Consider the following 22,013-nt stretch of genomic DNA (forward strand, 5'->3'; position numbering starts at 1 on the left):
GGAAGTCTATAATTGGAAAGTATTACTATAATATGAGAAATTTAAAATTCATGGAATGGGTTTAACAAAAGAATACAGGTGATCCAACTGATCTATCAGGGAAGCCCAAATAGAGGTGATAAAGAATCCAAAACCATGTCCAATTCTCTGCAACCCCATGGACTGCAGCATGCCAGGCTTCCCTGTCCATCACCAACTCCCAGAGCTTGTTCAAACTCATGTCCATCGAGTTAGTGATGCCATCCAACCATCTCATCCTCTGTCATCCCCTTCTCCTCTTGCCTTCAATCTTTCCCAACATCAGGGTCTTTTCAAATGAGTCAGTTCTTCGCTTCAGGTGGCCGAAGTATTGGAGTTTCAGATTCAGCATCAGTCCTTCCAATGAATATTCAGGACTGATTTCCTTTAGGATGGACTGGTTGGATTTCCTTGCAGTCTTCCAACACCACAGTTCAAAAGCATCAATTCTTCAGAGCTCAGCTTTCTTTCTGGAGAAGGAAATGGCAACCCACTCCAGTACTCTTGCCTGGAAAGTTCCATGGACTGAGGAGCCTGGTAGGCTACACTCCATGGGGTTGCAAAGAGTCGGACACGACTGAGCGACTTCACTCACCCACTCACTCAGCTCTCTTTATGGTCCAGCTCTCACATCTATACATGACTACTGGAAAAACCATAGCTTTGATTATACAGACCTTTGTCAGAAAGGTAATGTCTCTGCCTTTTAATATGCTGTCTAAGTTTTTCGACTGTTACTGTCCCATATATGGGCTTCCCAGGTAACTCAGATGGTAAAGAATCTGCCTGCAATGCAGGAAACCCAGGCTTGATCCCTGGGTCGGGAGGATACCCTCAGGAAGGGAATGCAACCCACTCCAGTATTCTTGCCTGGAGAATTCCATGAACAGAGAAGCCTTGAGGGCTATAGTCCACAGGGTCACAAAGAGTTGGACACAACTGAAGCAAAATAGCAGCAGCAGCAGCATTGTCATATATAATATATATACATGCAATATACAAGATCTATGATAAGATATAAAGAGTGCAAATCTAGGCATAATATGTTCCAGAAGGAGAACAGAGAGATAAGGTGATTGAAAACATATATAAAGAAATTATGGCTGAAAACATCCCAAATCTAAAAAAAGGTTAGGTGAAGGAATCACAGAGGGTCCCAAACAAGATGAAATCAAACAGACTCACATCAAGACACATCACAACTAATTAAAATGGCAAAAAATAAAGAGAGGATTCTAAAGGTTTCAAGAGATAAATAGTTAGTTACAAGAGAACCTCCATAAGGCTATCAGTTGATTTCTCTGCAGAAACTTTTCAGGGCAGAAGGGAATGGCATGAGATATTCAAAATCCTGGAAGGAAAAAAACATGAACTCCAGGATACTCTCCTCAGCAAGATTCTCATTTAGAATAGGAGGACAAATAAAGGATTTCTCAGGCAAGCAAAAATTAAAAGATTACAGCAATACTAAACCTAACCTAAAAGAAATACTGAAATGTCCTCTCCAAACAGCAAAGAACCAAGAGTCTATAGGGAAGGGAAAAATACAAAAGGACTGAAGATCACTCTAAGCCAGTACATAGATTAAAAAAAAAAATTGTAAAAGCATTTATAGCTACAATGAATAGATAAACATGAACGTTTAAAGTAGCAAAGGAAAATCACAAAATTTGGGGGAGGGAAGTAAAAAAACGTAGATCTTTTAGAATGCATTTTAATTTATATGACTATTAGTCTGAAGCATGTAGATATTATTGTCGGTTAACATTCTTGAAAACTAGGGTAACCAGAAATCAGAAACGTACAATAGATTCACAAAAAAACAAACAAAAAAAAAAAATCAAGAAAAGTAACTCAAGCATAAAAATCAAAGAAAACCATCAAAATCAAAAGATAAAAAACAAAAAGAAGAAAAAATAAACAAAAATGAACTACAAAATCAACTGGAAAATGGGGTTAAAGTGGCAGTAAGTATATATCTATCAATAATTACTTTCAATGACACTGGACTAACTGCTCTAATCAAAACATATAGGGTGAAATTTAGAATGATGGCACTGATGAACAAAATTGCAGAGCAGCAAAGGAGACGCAGACATAAAGAACAGACTTTTGGACACAGTAGGGGAAAGGAGGAGGGGTAGGATATGAGATAGTAGTACTGAAATATATATATTACTGTCTGTAAAACAGATAGCCAGTAGAAATTCGCTGTATGATGCAGGGAAATCAAATCTGGTGCTCTGTGACAACCTAGAGGGGTACGGGGTAGGAGGTGGCAGGAATGTTCATGTTGATGTAGGGCAGAAACCAACACAATATTGAAATTATCCTCCAATTTAAAAAATTTTAAAGAGACAAACAAACAAAAAAGACACAATAGACCAGATAGACTTAATGTCACCGAAAGGACACTACATTCAAAAATATTACAACATACACATTCTTTTCAAGTGTGCATGAACCACATACTAGGACAGAACATAAGCCTCTACAAATTTGAGGACAGAAATTATTTTAAGTATCTTTTCTGACCCTAGCATTATGAAACTAGAAAATCAAACAGAAAGAAAAATAGGAAAAAACAAATACATGGAGACTAAACAAGATGATACTAAAAAAACCAATGAGCCCACAATGAAATAAATGAGGAAATCAGAAAATACCTCAATATAAATGACAATGAATAACAACCCTACAAAATTGATGGGATGCAGCAAAATTAGTTCTAATAGGGAAGTTCATAGTGATACAGGATCTGGTCTTGAGATCTGATCTGATATTGAGAAACTAATGAATAAAATAATCATATTTCCCATTTTTCTAGTACTTTAAAGTTTTCAAACATTTTCATATAAAGGATTGCATTCTATACTCACCTCACACTGATCAACTGATCCTTTTCAAGTTGAATTTTAATAACTGTAGAACTCAGAGAATGTGTGATTTCAGAGATGGTCTAACACCATACTATCTGACTCCAGGTTTCCTTAAAATGTTCTTTACATTTTCATATATGAATACATTTGTAAACACAAATGAACAAGGTAGAATAATATAAATACTGAACAGTTGAGGGGGAAATACTATAGAGCATAGTGTTAGTCAGTGACAAAAAAACATACAGTAAGTACTTAGTGAAGTTTAAAACCAAAAAAGGAACAGAAATACAAGGAAAGAATGAGGAAGGAAACTTGTATTCAGGAGTCAAATTGGTTCTCTTATATCAGAGCTAATTCTGGCAAAGTCTGGAAGATTTTTTAAACCTGTGGAATGTTCCCATTCATGTTACCTTCTTTTTTTTCTCTGTTGCCTCTATTAATTAAAGTAAAACTTTAAAGGAAAGACTCATGAAAGTTATGTGAGAAAACTTGTTCTGTAACCCATCAGGATGGGAATAAAAACTGCAAGGAAATGGATGCATCTCAGTACTCTGAAGCCTACACGAAGGAAAACAAGGTAAGGGCAAGTGGCTGGTCAAGAAATGTGAAAGTGAGCTGGGAATTTATCAGCAGGAGGTTTACCACTTCATCCTCTGCAGTTCCAAAATGACTCCTCTAAAACACCAATCCAAAAGTAACCAGTTCTTTCTTAAAACTCTTACTGGATTCTATAGTACACCATAGTAGTTTTTAAACTTTTCCCAGCAACTTTTATTTTTCCCAAATAAAATAGTATGAAGAAACACAGAGCGTATAAAACAAACAAAGGCAGAGGCAGCTAGAGGGTTAGGGGGTATCAGAGATCTGACTTCTTGGAATGTCCTATTCTACCCTCACTCCTTCGGGCAATAAAGATCCAACATACTATGAGTGCATTCCCTTTGAATGCAAACAAAGGAACCAGTTTAGGAAACAGTGGAGAAGGAAAATCTTTAATATTAAATATTCTTTATATTTTGTTCAAGTCAGTCTATATTCCACAAGATTGTGCACCCCTTGGTGATTTTTTGGTTTTTGTTTCCATGTTGTTTATATATATAGCTAACAGGTAGCATAATGCCTGAAACAAAGTAGATACTCAGTAAACACTGGTTGATTGAATAATTGAATTAAGGAAGAGATGACTCAATGAATGAATGGAAAGCTCATATTTTACAGGAAATTCATGTAACAGTAAAAACACCTAATCTGTGATACTTTAAATTCATTATTACAAAGTTCTCAGAGAACTGTACAACCAAGTTCTTCAGAAACTAAGTAATTTTTATGTCACTTAACAGTAATTATCATTTTCACTCAAAGTCACCGCTGCTCATCTGTTGAAACAAAATAGACCAAATTTCCTCATCAGTTGGGATGTATGCACAAAGCCTCACATTCCTTCAGACAGCTCTGTACAGAAGTATGCTTGCCAGATTGCAGGCAAGAGAATATCAGCCCTAGGAAAAATAGCATCATTTTTCTACTCTTTCCTATGATATACACACAGCCAGGTATCTAACATCCAAAAGTGGTCATCCCTCTCTAAGGTCAAACACTACCTCATTATGAATCATTTAGTGTTGAATTTATGTAGCACTCTGACCCTTAAAAGGCACTTTGTACTTTACCTTCCTAGGAAAGTTTTGAAACTAGAAAATTGATGCACATAGAAGACAAGAGGTTAAACTAGTTAAATGCTACTTCCATTTACATAAGATTATAGAACTCATCATTCTAGAGTAACACTAACTGTGGTTTGGATGAGAATCTTTTCTACCTATAGATTTCTTTCCCTTTTCTCTTTAAGAGTCATGAAGAACGTAGGCCTTAGATTTCCCTCACATTTAGACCCTAGGTACAGAAAAATGAGAATTTCAAGAATCAGTGGTGCTATCAATCCTTACATTTATTTTGGAACTTACAGGTGAGAACTAGTCCTGCATTCTGAGTAAATAAATTTTTTAAAGCAACATTCCCTTTCCCCCTGAGAAGCATTTCTGACAGAGTATATTCTTCACAGCTGCCTTCACATCTTTGTTCCTCAAACTGTAGATGAGGGGATTGAGCATAGGAGTCACAACTCCATAGAAGAGAGAGATGATTTTGTCTATGCCTTGGACTTTGTCTGCACCAGAGGAATCTTTAGCCTTGGGCTTTGCATACATGAAGAGGATGGTTCCATAGAATATAATCACCACTGTTAAGTGGGCAGAGCAGGTGGAGAAGGCTTTGTGTCTTCCCTCTGAAGAAGGAATCCTCAGGATGGTGGAGAGAATGAAAACATAGGAAATGAAAATAAAAAGTACTGGGACCACAAGAAAAATCATATTAGCAACAACCATGCTAATAACATTTATGGAGATATCAGCACAGGCCAATTTTAAGACAGCTAAGATTTCACAAGTAAAATGATTAATGACATTATCCCCACAGAAAGGAAGCCTCATCGCAAGAGAAGTTTGCAACATAGAATTGACACCCCCTGCAATCCAGGACCCTGCAGCCATAGGCACATACGAATTCTTGCTCATAATGATGGGGTATCTCAGAGGATTGCAGATGGCCACATAGCGGTCAAATGCCATCATGCTTAGAAGGACACACTCTGTGGCTCCCATAGCAAAGGAGAGAAACATTTGCACTCCACATCCAGAGAAGGAAATGGTCTTCTTTGAAGTTAAGAAGCTGCTGAGAAATAAGGGGATAGAAGAACTGGTGTAGCAAATATCCAAGAATGATAAGTTACTGAGGAAAAAGTACATGGGAGTGTGCAGGTGAGAGTCACAGACACTTACAGTGATGATGACTCCATTTCCCAGCAGGATCACCAGGTACATAAATAACACCAGCACGAAATAAATGGCTTCAAGCTCTGGGTAGCCAGAAAGCCCCACTAGGACAAATTCTGTAACAGAAGACTGATTGGTCTTTCCCATGTTAACAGTCTTTCCATTAACTAATGGTCTTTCCCATTTTCTTTCAACAAAAGAAATTATGCAGCAGTTGGAATACATGTGGATCTGTTATCGAAGTGTTTGTAAGAGTTGTTTGCATCCTTAAGTGGCTTTCCTTATGGGTAATGTGAACCTATAATTGGATACACAGATAGCATAAGAATATGCCAAAATCCTCTAAGCTAAAATCAGTTAGACTTTCAGAACTCGTGAAGAAGGCTTAAATTCAAAGAAAAAAAAATGTGCCCTTTTTAGAAGAGATTCAGAACAAATACAGCTGGGTTAGAATTATGTCTCACATTATGAGTTTGAAATTATTTTGAATGCAATGTTACCATAACATTTTAATCAAACATTCCAGAATACAACTAATGTTATCCGTAACAAAAATAATTGTTTTACAGCTACTAAAATAAAATGGTATGTGTTATCCTGCTTCAACAGTAATATAACCTCAGTTGCAAATAGATTGTGACTAGAAAAACAAACTGAAAAGATACATCTTTAGCAAAAGGATGTTTGGTAATTTCTAATTTGAGGATAAATGTATACCTATACTATCCTAAAATATTAATTAATGCATTAGTAACTTATAAAGGAAAATATTTTATATACAATTATTCTTCTTAGTCTCTTTTGGTACAAATTGGCAAATCTAGGTAACTCTATTGTCCTGCCAGATAAAGAATAACAAGTTGATCTCAGAAAACTTTAGTGCACCTGTCATAATCTCCAGTCGAAACAAATATATATATATATATATGAACTTAAAGATTTAAGGGACAGGGAATTTACTCTTTTACCTCCATGTTTAAGAAAATATAGATTAGCTTCTCCCTCCACAGAAATCTAGCAGCTTAACATCTGCTCTAAGAGCTGCTCTGCTGATGATCTTCTCACTGCATATTCGGAAAACCTATAATAAAGAGAGGTGAGTCATTCTAAAATAGTCTTAAGCATTAGCAATATGTTATAATTACTTGTATAATTACTTCTATATTAAAATAACAGAAACAGAAGTCGACTTACTTTTTTATGAGATTGCTAGTCTCATAACTTCCAACTCAGTAAATTCAGTACAATTCAGTAAATTCAGTAAAACAACTAAAAGAAGAACTATTTATCATTTTTTTCATTAATTTCAAGTAGCTGCCATTTCTACATTGTGGGAAAAAAGGCAACTAACCATTAGCAAAACAGAACTGACTTTCAGTAAAATGAAAACTGGAGCTTTTTACAGTCATTTATTTCACTAGTAAAGGATCCCTTAAAGGATCAGCCAATGGAGTATCAAAACAACTTAAGATCTTTGCTGCTTTGAGGATGTTTTTAATCCCAAAAGCAATTTAAACTTCACAGTCTTGTTTGAGTAGAATTTAGAAAATTCCTAGTACTTTGGGGATGAAGTCCCTTAGAAGCAATTAAAACAAAGTTGCTAACTAATATAATTTAATTAAGCTGTAACTCACTAGCCAGGTAAAATCATTGACATGAAAATTAGAATTGACTACATCTGATGAAAAGACATGGTAGTAATCTGTGACACTTAGGTCAAAATGAACTTATTATCTGGATACAAAGAAGATGGTAAGATACTGGAATGAAATAAGGAATGATATATAGTGATGAATGTTCTTGTATCTAAAACTACAATATTTTTAGAAACTGAAGTTCCAACAGGACATGCTACCTGTTGTGTGTGGAGAAGGTAAGAATATAACACAAAAATTAAATAGGAAGTACTGAGAAAGAGTTGTAAAGAGTCATTTCAGAGGAAGAAAGAGAAACAGAAATCATCGGTTCAGCTCAGCCGCTCAGTAGTGTTCGACACTTTGTGACCCCATGGACTGCAGCACGCCAGGCTTCCCCGTCCATCACCAACTCCCAGAGTTTACTCAAACTCCTGTCCATTGAGTCAGTGATGTCATCCAACCATCGCATCCTTTGTCGTCCCCTTGTCCTCCTCCCTTCAATATTTCCCAGAATCAGGGTCTTTTCAAACGAGTCAGTTCTTGGCATCAGGTGGCCAAAGTATTGGAGTTTCAGCTTCAGCATCAATCCTTCCAATGAATATTCAGGACTGATCTCCTTTAGGATGGACTGGTTGTATCTCCTTGCAGTCCAAGGGACTCTCAAGAGTCTTCTCCAACACCACTGTTCAAAAGCATCAATTCTTCGGTGCTCAGCTTTCTTCACAGTCCAACTCTCACATCCATACATGACCACTGGATAAACCATAGCCTTGACTAGACGGACCTTTGTTGGAAAAGTAATGTCTCTGCTTTTTAATATGCTATCTAGGTTGGTCATAACTTTCCTTCCAAGGAGTAAGCGTCTTTTAAGTTCATGGCTGCAATCACCATCTGCAGTGATTTTGGAGCCCAAAAAAATAAAGTCTGACACGGTTTCCACCGTTTCCCCATCTATTTCCCATGAAGTGACGGGATCAGATGCCATGATCTTAGTTTTCTGAATGTTGAGCTTTAAGCCAACTTTTTCACTCTCCTCTCTCACTTTCATCAAGAGGCTCTTTAGTTCTTCTTCACTTTCTGCCATAAGGGTGGTATCGTTTGCATATCTGAAGTTATTGATATTTCTCCCAGCAATCTTGATTCCAGCTTGTGTTTCTTCCAGCCCAGCGTTTCTCATGATGTACTCTGCATATAAGTTAAATAAGCAGGGTGACAATATACAGCCTTGACGGACTCCTTTTCCTATTTGGAACCAGTCTGTTGTTCCATGTCCAGTTCTAACTGTTGCTTTCTGACTTGCATACAGGTTTCTCAAGAGGTAGGTCAGGTGGTCTGGTATTCCGTACTCTGCATATAATTAAATAAGCAGGGTGACAATACACAGCCTTGACGTACTCCTCTCCCTATTTGGAACCAGTCTGTTGTTCCATGTCCAGTTCTAACTTTTGCTTCCTAACTTGTATACAGATTTCTCAAGAGGCAGGTCACATGGTCTGGTATTTCCATCTCTTTCAGAATTTTCCAGTTTGTTGCGATCTATACAGTCAAAGGCTTTGGCATAGTCAATAAAGCAGAAATAGATGTTTTTCTGGAACTCTCTTGCTTTTTCAATGATCCAGTGAATGTTGGCAATTTGATCTCTGGTTCCTCTGCATTTTCTAAATCCAGTTGAATATCTGGAAGTTCACAGTTCACGTACTATTGAAACCTGGCTTGGAGAATTTTGAGCATTACTTTTATTAGCATGTGAGATGAGTACAATTGTGTGGTAGTTGAGCATTCTTTGGCATTGTCTTTCCTTTGGATTTGAATGAAAACTGACCTTTTCCATTATTGTGGCCACTGCTGAGTTTTCCAAATTAGCTGGCATATTGAGTGAAGCACTTTTACAGCATCATCTTTTAGGATCATAAGTTTTAAATAATCGATTTTTAGATATTTTGAACTGATTTTAAATGTTTAAAAAATTTACAAAATTAATTCAAAGGCCCTTACATCTCTCAACTAAACTCTAATCTTAATATCTTACATAACCACAGTATAATTTCCAAGAGTGAGAAATTCAGCTTGCTTTGTTGTTGTTGTTTAGCTGCTAAGTCATGTCTGACTCATTTGCAACCCTGTGGACTGTAGCCCACCAGGCTCCTCTGTCCATGGGATTTCCCAGGCAAGGATACTGTCATGAGTTGCCATTACCTCTTACAGGGGACCTTTCTGACTCAGAAATCAAAGCCATGGCTCCTGCATTGGCAGGCAGATTCTTTGCTACTGAGCCACCAGGGAAGCCCTGGATCTGGACTGACAGTTATTAAATCCTGCTTCTAGCTATATGATCTTGAGCAAGCTACTTTAACTTCCCTTTATCTGTTTGCTCTGTAAAATAGGGATAATGATAGTTTCTCATACTATTATTATATATAACACTTACCGGCTTGCAGTGAAATGATAAATGACTTAATAAACTGCTTATCAAAGTATCTGGCACAGAGTTAGTTCTCAATATATTAGCTAGCTATCATTGATCCAGCCATACTAATACTTATCAGTATTCATAAGATTTTTGTGCCACACTGTGATAAGGACATTTTATATTTTATCAAAACTTCTATGTCATAAAATAAAAATACTATAGGAGATTTAGAGACATACTTCTGGGTATTCCTAAACTTACAGTAGGGCAACCCACTCCAGTATTCTTGAGAATCCCATGGACAGAGGAGCCTAGGGGGCTGCTGTCCATAGAGTCGCCCAGAGTCAGACATGACTGAAGCGACTTAGCATGCATGCATACCTTAGGGAAGGAAATGGCAACTCACTCCGGTATTTGTGCCTGGAGAATCCCAGGGACAGAGGAGTCTGGTGGGCTGCCATCTATAGGGTCACACAGAGTTGGACATGACTAAAGCAGCCTAGCAACACAACACCCAGTCTGCAGTCCATGGATTAAGGAATCATTTTCATTTTCAAGTTGTATTATTTAAGAAACACATTTCATAAGGCTATATCTGCTATGGATGGTGATTCCTCTGATGTATCTGGGCAAAGTCAACTGAAAATCTTCTGGAACTGATTCACTATTCTGGATGCCATTAAGAATATTCCTGATTCATGGGAAGAGTTCAAAATCTAAAAATTAACAAAAGTTTGGAAGAAGCTGGTTCCAACCTTCATGGATGACTTTGAGGGGTTCAAGAATTCAGAAGAATAAGAAACTGCAGATGTGGTATAAACAGCAAGAGAACTAGAATTAGAAGTGAGCTTGAAGATGTGACTGAATTGCTGCATTTTCATGATAAAACTATAAAGGATAAGGAGTTGCTTTTCAAGCATGAACAAAAAAAGTAGTTTCTTGACATGGAATCTACTTCTAGTGAAGATCTACTCCTATGAAAACTGTTAAAATGACAACAAAGGATTTAAAATATTACATAAACTTAGTTGATAAAGTAGTGGCAGGGTTGAGAGGTTTGACTCCAATTTTGAAAGAAGTTCTACTTTGGGTAAAATGGTACCAAACAGTATTGCATGCTACAGAGAAATCATTCATGAAAGGAAGAGTCCATCAATGTGGCAAGCTTCATTGTTGTCTTATTTGAAGAAATTGCCACACTCACCCCAAACTTCAGCAACAACACGATGATGGGTCATCAGCCAACAACATCAAGGCAAGACTCTCAACCAGCAAAACGATTATGAGTCACTGAAGACTCAGTTGATGGCAAGCATTTTTCAGTAACAAAAGTATTTTTAATTAAGTTATGTATGTCATCGAAGGTAGGGAATTTGAAAAGCTATGTTAAGTACAATGATGAAATCATAACAAATTCTAACGGGCTTCCCTCATAGCTCAGTTGGTGAAGAATCCGCCTGCAGTGCAAGAGACCCAAGTTCCAATCCTGGGTCCGGAAGATCCCCTGGAGAAAGAAATGGCAACCCACTCCAGCATTCTTGCCTGGAAAATACCACAAACAGAGGAGCCTGGAGGGCTACAGTCCATGGGGTTGTAGGAGTTGTACACGACTTAGCAACTAAACCACCCACTACCACATAATGATGTAACAGTAGAGTAATTAACATTATCTTTCAATAAGAATAATACTGATATAACCTGTCAGTATTTTCCCTTGACAACTATCCTCAGTTTTCAAAACAAAACACAGAATTTTTTTGACTTGCCTTTTACAAGACAGAGAGCAAAGTAACAAATCCTAGACTATGTTCTATATAGTTGCTACAAAGATGTCTTTCTGCATTTTCTTTTGTGTGCATCATACAGTCAACACCTTATGGTTTGGCAGGAACACTTACATTTCACATTTTAAAACATACATAAGAGTTTTTGTGCATGTGCTCAGTCATGTCCACTCTTTGTGGGATTCTTTGCAGGACTGTTTGCAACCCCAAGGACTGTAGGCAAGGCTCCTCTGCCCACCGAATTTTCCAGGTGAAACCTATCCAACCCAGGGATCGAACCAGTCTCTTTTCCTGCACTGGCAGGTGGATTCTTTACCACTAGTGCCACCTGGGAAGCCCCATAAGAGATTTTGTGTGTGCATGCTAAGTTGCTTCGTCATGTCCTACTCTGCGACCTTATGGACTGTAGCCTGCGAGGCTCCTCTTGATGAGATTCTCTAGGCAAGAATACTGGTGTGGGTTGCCATTTCCTTCTTGAGGGTATCTTCCCAACCCAGGAATCAACTGATACTAAATAAATGAGTACTAATATTTATAATAATAATGTAAAATATGTTAGCAGAGCTAGTGCAATAATAAACATGGAAGTTGGTCTAAAAAGAAGTCATAATGTTTTCTACACAACATTTGTTTAGATTTTTAAAAAGGAAGCACAATCTGTTTTTAATAACAAATAATTCTACATTATTTTATGAGTACTTATTATATACATAAAGAATAAAATATGTTATCAGCAAAATAGAATTCAAATGATAATGGAATCAAATCTTCAAATTACTGGAGCAAACTAACTGTAAACTGAAGTAACTAAACTATCTTTCAAGACTGAACAGAAATTACTTTTTAGACAAAAAAAGAGAGATGTTTATCATTCAAAGAGCATACTGAATGAACTATTAAACCATGTACCTAAGGAGGAAGTAAATTTAACCTAATGGAAAGAGTAGAATGAAAAAAGAAAGATAGCAAATAATAAACATTAACAAAAAATAGATAAATATATGAAGAAATATATAAAATTGCCTTTACAGAAAAACAAAGAAAACAAATTCTTGCCTGGAGAATCCCCATGGACAAAGGAGTCTGGCAGGCTATAGTCCATGGGGTCACAAAGAGTTGGACATGACTGAGCAACTAAGAACAGCACACGTGTCACACATACACATAATATGAAAATAAGAAAAAATTGATACTCTAAGCATTCAATTCAAACACTAAGAAAAAACAAAGGCAAGGAATTACTGAATAAGTTGCTTGAAAAATTGCCAGGCCAAAACAATTTCCCTTGAAAAGTCTAATAAAATTTAAAGAATAGAAAAACTCTATTATATGCATTTATTTCAGAAAATATAAAAATCGGAAGAGCATCTCAAACTAATATTTTGAGCCTAGTATAAAGTGAAACAAAAACTGCATAAGAATAATAAAAAGAAAAATATGTCATTCTACTATAAACATACATATAAAAATACTAAATATTATCAAGCATAATCCTGCAATATACTGAGTAATAATACCCAGTGTCTAAGTAAGAGTTATTCCAGGGATTCAAAAAAGTTTTAACATTAGAAAATGTTTTTATTTTCACACAATATCAATAATTCACAGTGTCAATTTAAGAAGAAAAAAATAACCATTTTAATAAATGCAGGAAAACCGTTTGACAAATTCAACATGCAATTATAATTTTTTTAATCTTGGTAGATTAGAACAGAAACAATCTTTTTCAATCTGATACAATACCCAGTCAAAATCCACAGCAAACATCATAGTTAATGATGAAATATTAAATATATTCATTTTAATCTTCAACATGAGATTTTAAACGTCTGGGTTTGCTTCTTCTATAACACTGGACTAGAATCAAATTTTAAAAAGAAGAAGAAATAAGATTAAGTATTACAAAGGCAGAAATGAAATTATCATTATCCCAGACAATACAATTATACACATAGAAAATGAAGAAAAATTATAAACAAATCATTTGGGTTAGTAATGGTTGCAAGTAAAAGATAAATGGGCTTCCCTTATAGCTCAGTTGGTAAAGAATCCACCTGTAATGCAAGAGACCTGGGTTCGATCCCTGGGTTAGGAAGATCCCCTGGAGAAGGGAAAGGCTACCCACTCCAGTATTCTGGCCTGGAGAATTCCACAGACTGTATAGTCCATGGGGTTGGAAGAGTCAGACACAACTGAGCGATAACCCATTATTATCTGGGTTTACCCAAAGGGTTTACCCAGATAACCCATTATTTTCTAGGTTAATAATGGTTGCAAATCAAAGATAGATATTCAACAATTGTGTCTCTGGTATCAGTCACAAAGGTCAAAAAATTATCTTAAATATAATCTCATTCACAGTAACAACATATATGTAAAAATGCCTATGAATAAATCTAATAAAAAGAGTACAAGTACTTTATGAGAAAAAATTGTAAATCTTTACTTTAAAAAAAAGACGAGAAAACCTGAGTATACAGGAAGCTATATTTTCTGTATAGTCAGGAAATTAAAAAATATTTATCCCCTAAAATCTCTCTATTAATGCAATTTCTTTTAAAAGTTAACAGACTGAGGTTTTCTTTCCCCTCTTTGGATATTAAGTTAATCCTAAAATTTACATAAAGAATAAAAGACTAAGAATCACCAAGAAAAAAAACTGCAGGATGAGAATATTGCAAAATAAGAACAGTAATCACTATACCAGATCTCATGACAGGATACAAATTTGTAGATATTTAAATAATATAGTATCGGTGAAGACAGAAAACAAAAGGATCAACAGAATAGGATAGAAAGTCTAAGAACATTCTAGGCATCTATAAGAGTTTGATAACATGTATTATCAGAGGGTTTGATGACTGATATGGCACTGTAAATCAGTACATATTAAGTGAACTGTCTGATAAATTGTGTCACGATGTTTATTCATGGGCTTCCCTGGTGGCTCAGACAGTAAAGAATCCGCTACAATGCTGGAGACCTGGATTCAATCCCTGGGTTGGGAAGATCCCCAGATCCCTTGGAGGAGGGCATGGCAACCCATTCCAGTATTCTTGCCTGGAGAATACCACAAACAGAGGAGCCTGGCGGGCTACAGTCCATGGGGTCACAAAGCGTCAGACACAACTAAGCAACTAAGCATACAGCACACACACTGATTATTTGTACTGACAAAAAAAGATAGCAATAGATGTCTACCTCATACTATACCACATGTAAATTTAGAAAGACTGAATAGCCAAGTTCTAAAAGTTAAATTCTAGAACTTCTATAGAAACTTATGGGAAAATATCACTATAGTATATGGGCAGGAATGGTATTTATTAAATAAGACACAAAACAAAAAGTAAGGGGACTTCCCTGGTGGTCCAGTGGTTAAGACTCCAGGCTCCCAATGCAGTGGCCAGGGTTTGATCCCTCATCAGGGAAGTAGATCCTGCATGCCACAACTAAGACCAGCACAGCCAAATTAAAAAAAAAAAAAAAAATCACCTATCCTCAGTTTAAAAAAAAATAGAAAAGTGAAAAGAATGACAAAATTAGCCTCCTTAAAATTAAAAGTTCTATATGACAAAAGACACCATTAAGAAAGTTTAAACATTAGACATAAATGAGAGAATTTATCTGTAGTAAACACACAAACATACACAAAGGTGGCTAGTACAGAATGTTTCTAAAAGTACAAGCTATCCAATAACAACTGTAAAGGAACCCCAATACAAACAAAAATATAAAAATAATCATATCACAACTTATCAAAGAAACAAAAAAAAATTAAAATAAGATACTGCATACCCCCAAAATAGTTAAATAGTAAATTATGACAATAATGTGGAGAAGCACAAAATCTAATTTATTGCCATGAGGAAAATGAATTGACATTCTGAATAGCAAATAAGCAAGATCAGGTAAAATTAATCCCGTAACCCCACATCCAGATATGTATGCAAAGAAAGAATGAAGAAAAAAGCTAGTCTATGCCACCATCTAGTGGTCTCAGAATATAATAAAAAATACAATTCCTTCAGCAATGTTTACAAAGGAATTCTGAAAGTACCTGCACAGGGATGCACCAACAACTTATAAACATGTAGAGCTCATATATGCAGTAACTTCCCTTAGTGACCTATTGGGCCAGCATTGGACTCCACCTATGCTGTTTCCCTCTCCAGATGTGCATGAACCTAACCTTGTGACAGGGCCTTCCTCATAGCTCAGTCAGTAAAGAATCTGCCTTCAATGCAGGAGACCTGGATTCAATTCCTGGGTCATGCAGATCCCCTGGAGAAGGAAATAGCACCCAACTTCAGTATTCTCGCCTAGAGAATCCCATGGACAGAGGAAAATCACAGGCTACAGTCCATGGCTTAGTGACTAAACCATCACCAACCTTGTGAAAACAACAAGTAGAAATACCTTCCTTAATGTCTATTGTTGCTATTGTCACTCAGTCATGTCCAACTCATTTAGACCCCATGGACTGCAGCATGTCAGGCTTCCCTGTCCTTCACAATCTCCCAGGGTTTGCTCAAATTCATGCCCATCGAGTCATTGATGTCATGCAACCATCTCATCCTCTGCCGTCCCCTTCTCCTCCTGCCTTCAATCCTTCCCAGCATCAGAGTCTTTTCCAATAAGTCAGCTCTTCACACAGGTGGCCAAAGTATTGGAGTTTAAGCTTCAGCATTAGTCCTTCCAAAGACTATTCAGGGTTGATTTCCTTTAGGATTGACTGGTTTGATCTCCTTGCAGTTCAAGGGACTCTCAAGAGTCTTCTCTAACATCACAGTTTGAAGACATCAATTCTTCAGCACTCAGCATTTTTTATTGTCCAGCTCTCACATTGCACATGACTACTGGAAAAACCATAGCTTTGACTACATGGACCTTTCTTGGCAAAGTGACGTCTCTGCTTCTTTAATATGCTGTCTGGGTTTGTCATTGTTTTTCTTCCAAGGAGCAAGTGTTTTTTAATTTCATGCCTGCAGTCACCATCTGCAGTGATTTTGGAGCCCAAGAAAATAAAGTCTCTCACTGTTTCCACTGTCTCCCCATCTATTTGCCATGAAGTGATAGTTCCCAATGCCATGATCTTGGTTTTTTGAATGTTGAGCTTTAAGCCAACTATTTCACGCTCTTCTTTCACCTTCAACAACAGGTTCTTTAGTTCCTCTTTGCTTTCTGCCATAAGGGTGGTGTTATCTGTATATCTGAGGCTATTGATATTTCTCCCCCAAATCTTGATTCCAGCTTGTGCTTCATCCAACCTGGCATTTCACATGATGTACTCTACATATAGGTTAAATAAGCAGGGTAACAATATACAGCCTTGACGTACTCCTTTCCTAATTTGGAACAAGTCCATTGTTCCATGTCCAGTTCTAACTGTTGCTTCTTGAGACCTGCATACAGGTTTTGCAGGAGGGAGTTAAGGTGGTCTGGTACTCCCATCTCTTTGTTGTGATCTACAAAGCCAAAGGCTTTGCTGTAGTCAATGAAGCAGAAGTAGATGTTTTTCTGGAATTCTCTTATTTTTTCTATGATCCAACGGGTTTTGGCAATTTGATCTTTGGCTCCTCTACCTTTTCTAAATGCAGCCTGTACATCTGAAAGTTCTCGGTTCACATACTGTTAAGTCTAGCTTGAAGGATTTTGAGCATTAGTTTGCTAGCACATGAAGAGAGTGCAATTGTGCAGTAGTTTGAACATTCTTTGGCATTGCCCTTCTTTGGAATTGGAATAAAAACTGACCTTTTCCAGTTTTCCTGTGGCTACTGCTGAATTTTTCAAATTTGCTGGCATATTGAGTGCAGCGCTTTAACATCATCTTTTAGGATTTGAAATAGCTCAGCTGGAATTCCACCACCTCCACTAGCTTTGTTCATAGTGATGGCCCACTTGACTTTGCACTCCAAGATGTCTGGCTCTAGGTGAGTGATCACACCATCATTGTTATACCAAAAAAAATTAAATAAAATCTTTTTTGTATAGTTCTTCTGTGTATTCTTGCCACCTCTTCTTAATATCTTCTGCTTCTGTTAGGTCCCTAACATTTCTGTCCTTTATCGAGCCCATTTTTACATGAAATATTCCCTTGGTATCTCTAATTTTCTTGAAGAGAACTCTAGTCTTTCCCATTCTATTGTTTTCCTCTATTTCTTTGCATTGTTCACTTAAGGAAGGCTTTCTTATCTCTCCTTGCTATTCTCTGGAACTCTGCATTCAGATGGGTATTCTTATTCTTATGTCTACCTTATATATTTCCAATACCCTTCAAATGATATCTCTTGTTCTGTAAGGCTGAAAGAATGCTTCTCCAAAATAACCAGACTAGATTGTATTGACAAGAATATGGTGCAAAAGGAGCCCTTATACACTTCTCTTAGGGTACAAATTTGGAAATTTAGTAAGGATAAATGTATATCCCAGAAGCAAATGAAAATAAAAGAAACAATTTTGACTATTAAAATTAACCAAAAAATTACAAAAAAAAAGATGAATATGTATATAAACCATGACACAGAAATTTCTCTCCTGGGTAGATTTTCTAGTCATAGTTCTTAATTCCAAAGGACATCTAAGAATTTAAAACTGTCAGACTCACAGAAGCAGACAATAGAATGGTGGTTGCTACAGGTTGAGAGGAGGAGTAAAGAGGAAATTGCTTTTTAGTATAAAATTTCAGATATCTAAGATGGGTAAGTTCTCCAGATCGGCTGAACAAATTGTGCTATAGTTAACAATACTGCACTGTACACTTAAAGTTTTGTTACACGGGGTTTATATTTCATTTTAGTTTTTAATCACAATAAAAAACAAAGCAAGACCTTCCTGAAGCAGCCAAAAATATCCAGAAAATGAACAAGGGCAGTCAACTTTTATAAGAAGGATTGGCACTGTATGAGTTTCCGTTTTAGAGATTTTAAGCTAAGGGAAGGACAGTCACCACCACAAAGTGCCTCAAATTCAGACAGAAAACTTCAGTCTTACTGACCCAAACAAACAGAGTGAGAGAGTCAATTCCTAGGCAGGTTGATAAGAAGTCCAGGGGTCCCCAAAGAGAGAGGGGTCTGGAATTCTCAAGGAGGAAGAAAGGACAAACATTTTTTCCTCTACATTTCTAGGATTATATAACAATAATGTATCCTGCTTGAGGACAGGGTCTGGAAAAAACCTTCTGGCTAATCCTGTTATCTTAAAATGTAAATTATGGGAGTGGGTCTAGTAAGGTCTTTACAACATCCAGACATTCTTTTGCTTCACTGTAATAAGTAATTAAAAAGTATATAATTCCATTGCTAACACTGGCAAGGGGGTACTCTTTCTGCCCCCTTCTGATGTCTATGTCAGAAGCTTTCTCTATCCCTTTTATACTTTAATAAAACTCTATTACACAAAAGCTCTAAGTGATCAAGCCTTGTCTCCGGCCCCCGATTGAATTCTTCTCCTCCGGAGGCCAAGAATCCCGGTGTCTTTCGTGGCTCAGCAACAACCTTTCATCTTGGGGGCTCATCCAGGATTCTTCAAGACAAGGTAAGGATGCTTGGGGCTCTAGCTCTTTGTTCTCCTAGCAAACACGTTTTCTGCTGTACTTTACTAACCCTACATTGTGTGAACGAATGACACGCCGTGCGCAAAACAAGTGAGGAGCCCGGCTTTGTGGTTCCGCAGTGACCTCATATGGCTTATGGCAGAAACCTGTCGGGGGTTTATATCGACCTGCCAATGCCAAGAGGCACTCAATGTCTCTCCTTCGGGGACCGAGCAGAAATGGGCAAAGTGTGTAGACCAAACTCTCCTTTCTTGGTCAAACTTCCCAGTCTCTTTGACCATTTCATAACTTCTTGGGAATTAGAACTACTAACCTATCTGTTGGATCATAGACTTTCAAGGGACTTGTGATCTATGCTGTTACTGTGTACTGTTACTTAGGTCCCAAACCTGGATTTGTAGTCAGGAAGTGCCTAGCCTCGCTAGGAGTCGAAAGTTCAGAAGTTAGATGGAGCTCTAGCTCCAAGAGCATCTCTGAGGTTAAAGGTTACTCAGATTGGAAGTGCAATGAGTTTCTTTCTTTGGTAACACTAGCTCTCAGTGGACCAGAGGAGGCTTTCCAGTGGCTTTTGTCCCATCTCTTTAGATATTCTTTCTGTGGAATCTGTGGGAATGAACTGGAAGGATTGGACCTAATAACTCGAGGACAAAAATCACTTTTTCCTCACTGGCCAGCCCTTCACTATCTCTTTTGCTATCACTTATACTGGTGTGGTGACGCTTGGAAGGAACATTTCAGTTTTGTTCGTACTGGTCTTACTGTGGTCAGGAATATACTCAGGGTCATGTACAGGCACTCAGGTGATGAATGTTTCCCCTGGGAGAAATATTAGCTTGGGAGACATTCCGGAAGGTTACTCTGATTGCACCCTGGGTGGCATCAGAGGCAAGCAAGGTTTTAATGGTGAGGAACTGGACATCAGTCTGTGATGCCATCAGGTCTACCCCTGGTGTATCTCCACCCCATCTCAGTGGTAGAACCAGGAGGGACGAGTATGGCACCTGCATAGGTAAGGGACAGACTAAGTCCGACCATGGAAGGAAAGCTTTGGTGTAAAGTCTGTCTACACCTCCATCTAGAGCAGGGAGAGACACCTCTGGTAGAAAGATGGTGCTTGTCACTTTTTTTCTCTCTTACAGATGGGAGTTAACAATTCCAGCCTCACATCTTTGAACTGTATCTTGAAAAACTGGGATAGATTTGATCCCTAGAGCTTAAATAAGCCACTCCTGATCTTCTTCTGTGACACTGAATGGTCACAGTATCCTTTAGAAGACAGGGAATAACTGACCTATTGAAAGATCTCAATTATTACTGTTTTACAATTAGGCCGGTTCTGTAGAAAACAAGGGAAATGGGTAGAAGTAGCATATGTGTTGCCCTTTTTCTCTCTTGGAGGTATGCCAGACTTATGTCCTAAGGGTATAGATTTGAGTGTGAAACCTTCAGCTCCCTCCTATCCTCCTACTTTGCCCCTGTACCCGGGGCTCCAAACTGAACAAACTGAAAGTCAGAGAAACACACCCCCCCACCCACCCAAGAAGGTTACCTTGGTCTCAGTAAAAACCCAAACTGAGACTCAAACTGCCCAAATAGAGATCCAAACAACTCCTGTCTCAGTACGACCTCAGACAGTCAAAGAGAAACTCAGACAATAGACGTAAGAGAAGCTCAGACAGCAAAAACTAAGGGTGAAATACAGGATGAGATGGAGGATAGGAGACAAAGAGATAAAGAAAAGTAGGTTTCTCCAATCTATCCCTGGGATTGTATGCGCAGAGCAGCCAGAGAAGCTGAGGAACAGCCACACAAGCTGTTGCCTCTTCATGAAGCACCCACTGGGAGAAATAATCAGTCTATGAGAGTTAATAAACCATTTTCTTATCAAGAAATACAAAGAATCAAGGAGGATCTGGGAGACTATTTAGAGGACCCAGAAAAATATATTAGAGCTTTTAAAGGCATTACTCTGCTTTATGACCTTACTTGGAAGGATGTGTTGTATATCTTGGGACAAAAACTGACTCCCAACTCAAAAAGTCGAGTTTTGGGGAAAGCTGTTGCTTATGGAGATGAATGGCTTGGTAATGAATCAGTAGGGAAAAGGGAGGACGAATAGCTGCCCTCCCCACTGGGAATCAGGAGGTCCCAACTATAGAACTAGCCTGGACTATAGTACAGCTAAAGGAAGATGGGATCAGAGTCATTTTGTCAGATGTATTCTTGAAGGACTCAGGCAAGCACGTGCTAAGACTTTAAACTATGCCAAACTGGCAAACATAGAACAGGAGAAGGAAGCTCCTGATAAATTCCTAGACAGACTGAAAGAAGCCCTTCACGGATTCATTGAGATTGATCCCAAAAGTGAAGAGGGAAGAGTGATCTTAAAAGATAGATTTCTCACTCAGTTGGCTCCAAATATCCGCTGTAAGCTATTAAAACAGGCGTATGGGCCAAATCAGTCTTCAGATAATCTGTTGCAACTGGTTCAAACAGTCTATTGTGGTAGGGAATATGAGGAAAAGAAAGAAAGGCAGAAAAAGACAAGGGAACAGGCGGAAGCCCTTGTAATGGCTGTAAGAACCGTTCTTAAACAGCCTGAGAAAAATGCCCAGAGGGACCCAGATGAAAAGGGGATGGGCTTGCTATTACTGTGGAAAGGAAGGACACCTCAAGCGGGATTGCCCTCAAGCATCTAAGCCGCCCCCGGCTCCATGTCTGGTCTGCAAGGGCCCACACTGGAGGAGAGATTGCGCCCAAGGCATGGGTTTCAGGAGTCGGACTCTCAAGACAATCAGGACTGAAGGTGCCCGGGGGTCCCCACACAAGCTCCCATCCTAATTACACCTGAGGATCAACGGGTATTAATAACTGTGGGGGGGTGGGGGGAAATCCG

The 22,013-nt window shown here is 37.9% G+C and overlaps 1 protein-coding gene and 1 long non-coding RNA gene across 2 annotated transcripts in view; both read right to left on the reverse strand.

Moving 5' to 3' along the window:
- LOC145519858 (uncharacterized) overlaps nt 1–22,013 on the reverse strand; it is a 72,033-nt gene that overhangs the window by 13,308 nt on the left and 36,712 nt on the right. Inside the window, exon 3 of the long non-coding RNA XR_014063973.1 lies at nt 6,700–6,812. This is a non-coding gene — a long non-coding RNA (uncharacterized LOC145519858). The remainder of the gene's footprint in view (nt 1–6,699; nt 6,813–22,013) is intronic.
- On the reverse strand, nt 1,562–6,361 carry LOC145519815 (olfactory receptor 13C7-like). The gene has a single exon (XM_081524609.1). The coding sequence runs from the start codon at nt 5,954–5,956 to the stop codon at nt 4,904–4,906; it is 1,053 nt and encodes a 350-aa protein (XP_081380735.1). The 5' UTR covers nt 5,957–6,361; the 3' UTR covers nt 1,562–4,903.

This window comes from Giraffa tippelskirchi, chromosome 1 (genome assembly GCF_054371585.1).
Source record: "Giraffa tippelskirchi isolate mGirTip1 chromosome 1, T2T-mGirTip1v1.2.pri, whole genome shotgun sequence".
NCBI classification, from domain to species: Eukaryota; Metazoa; Chordata; class Mammalia; order Artiodactyla; family Giraffidae; genus Giraffa; species Giraffa tippelskirchi.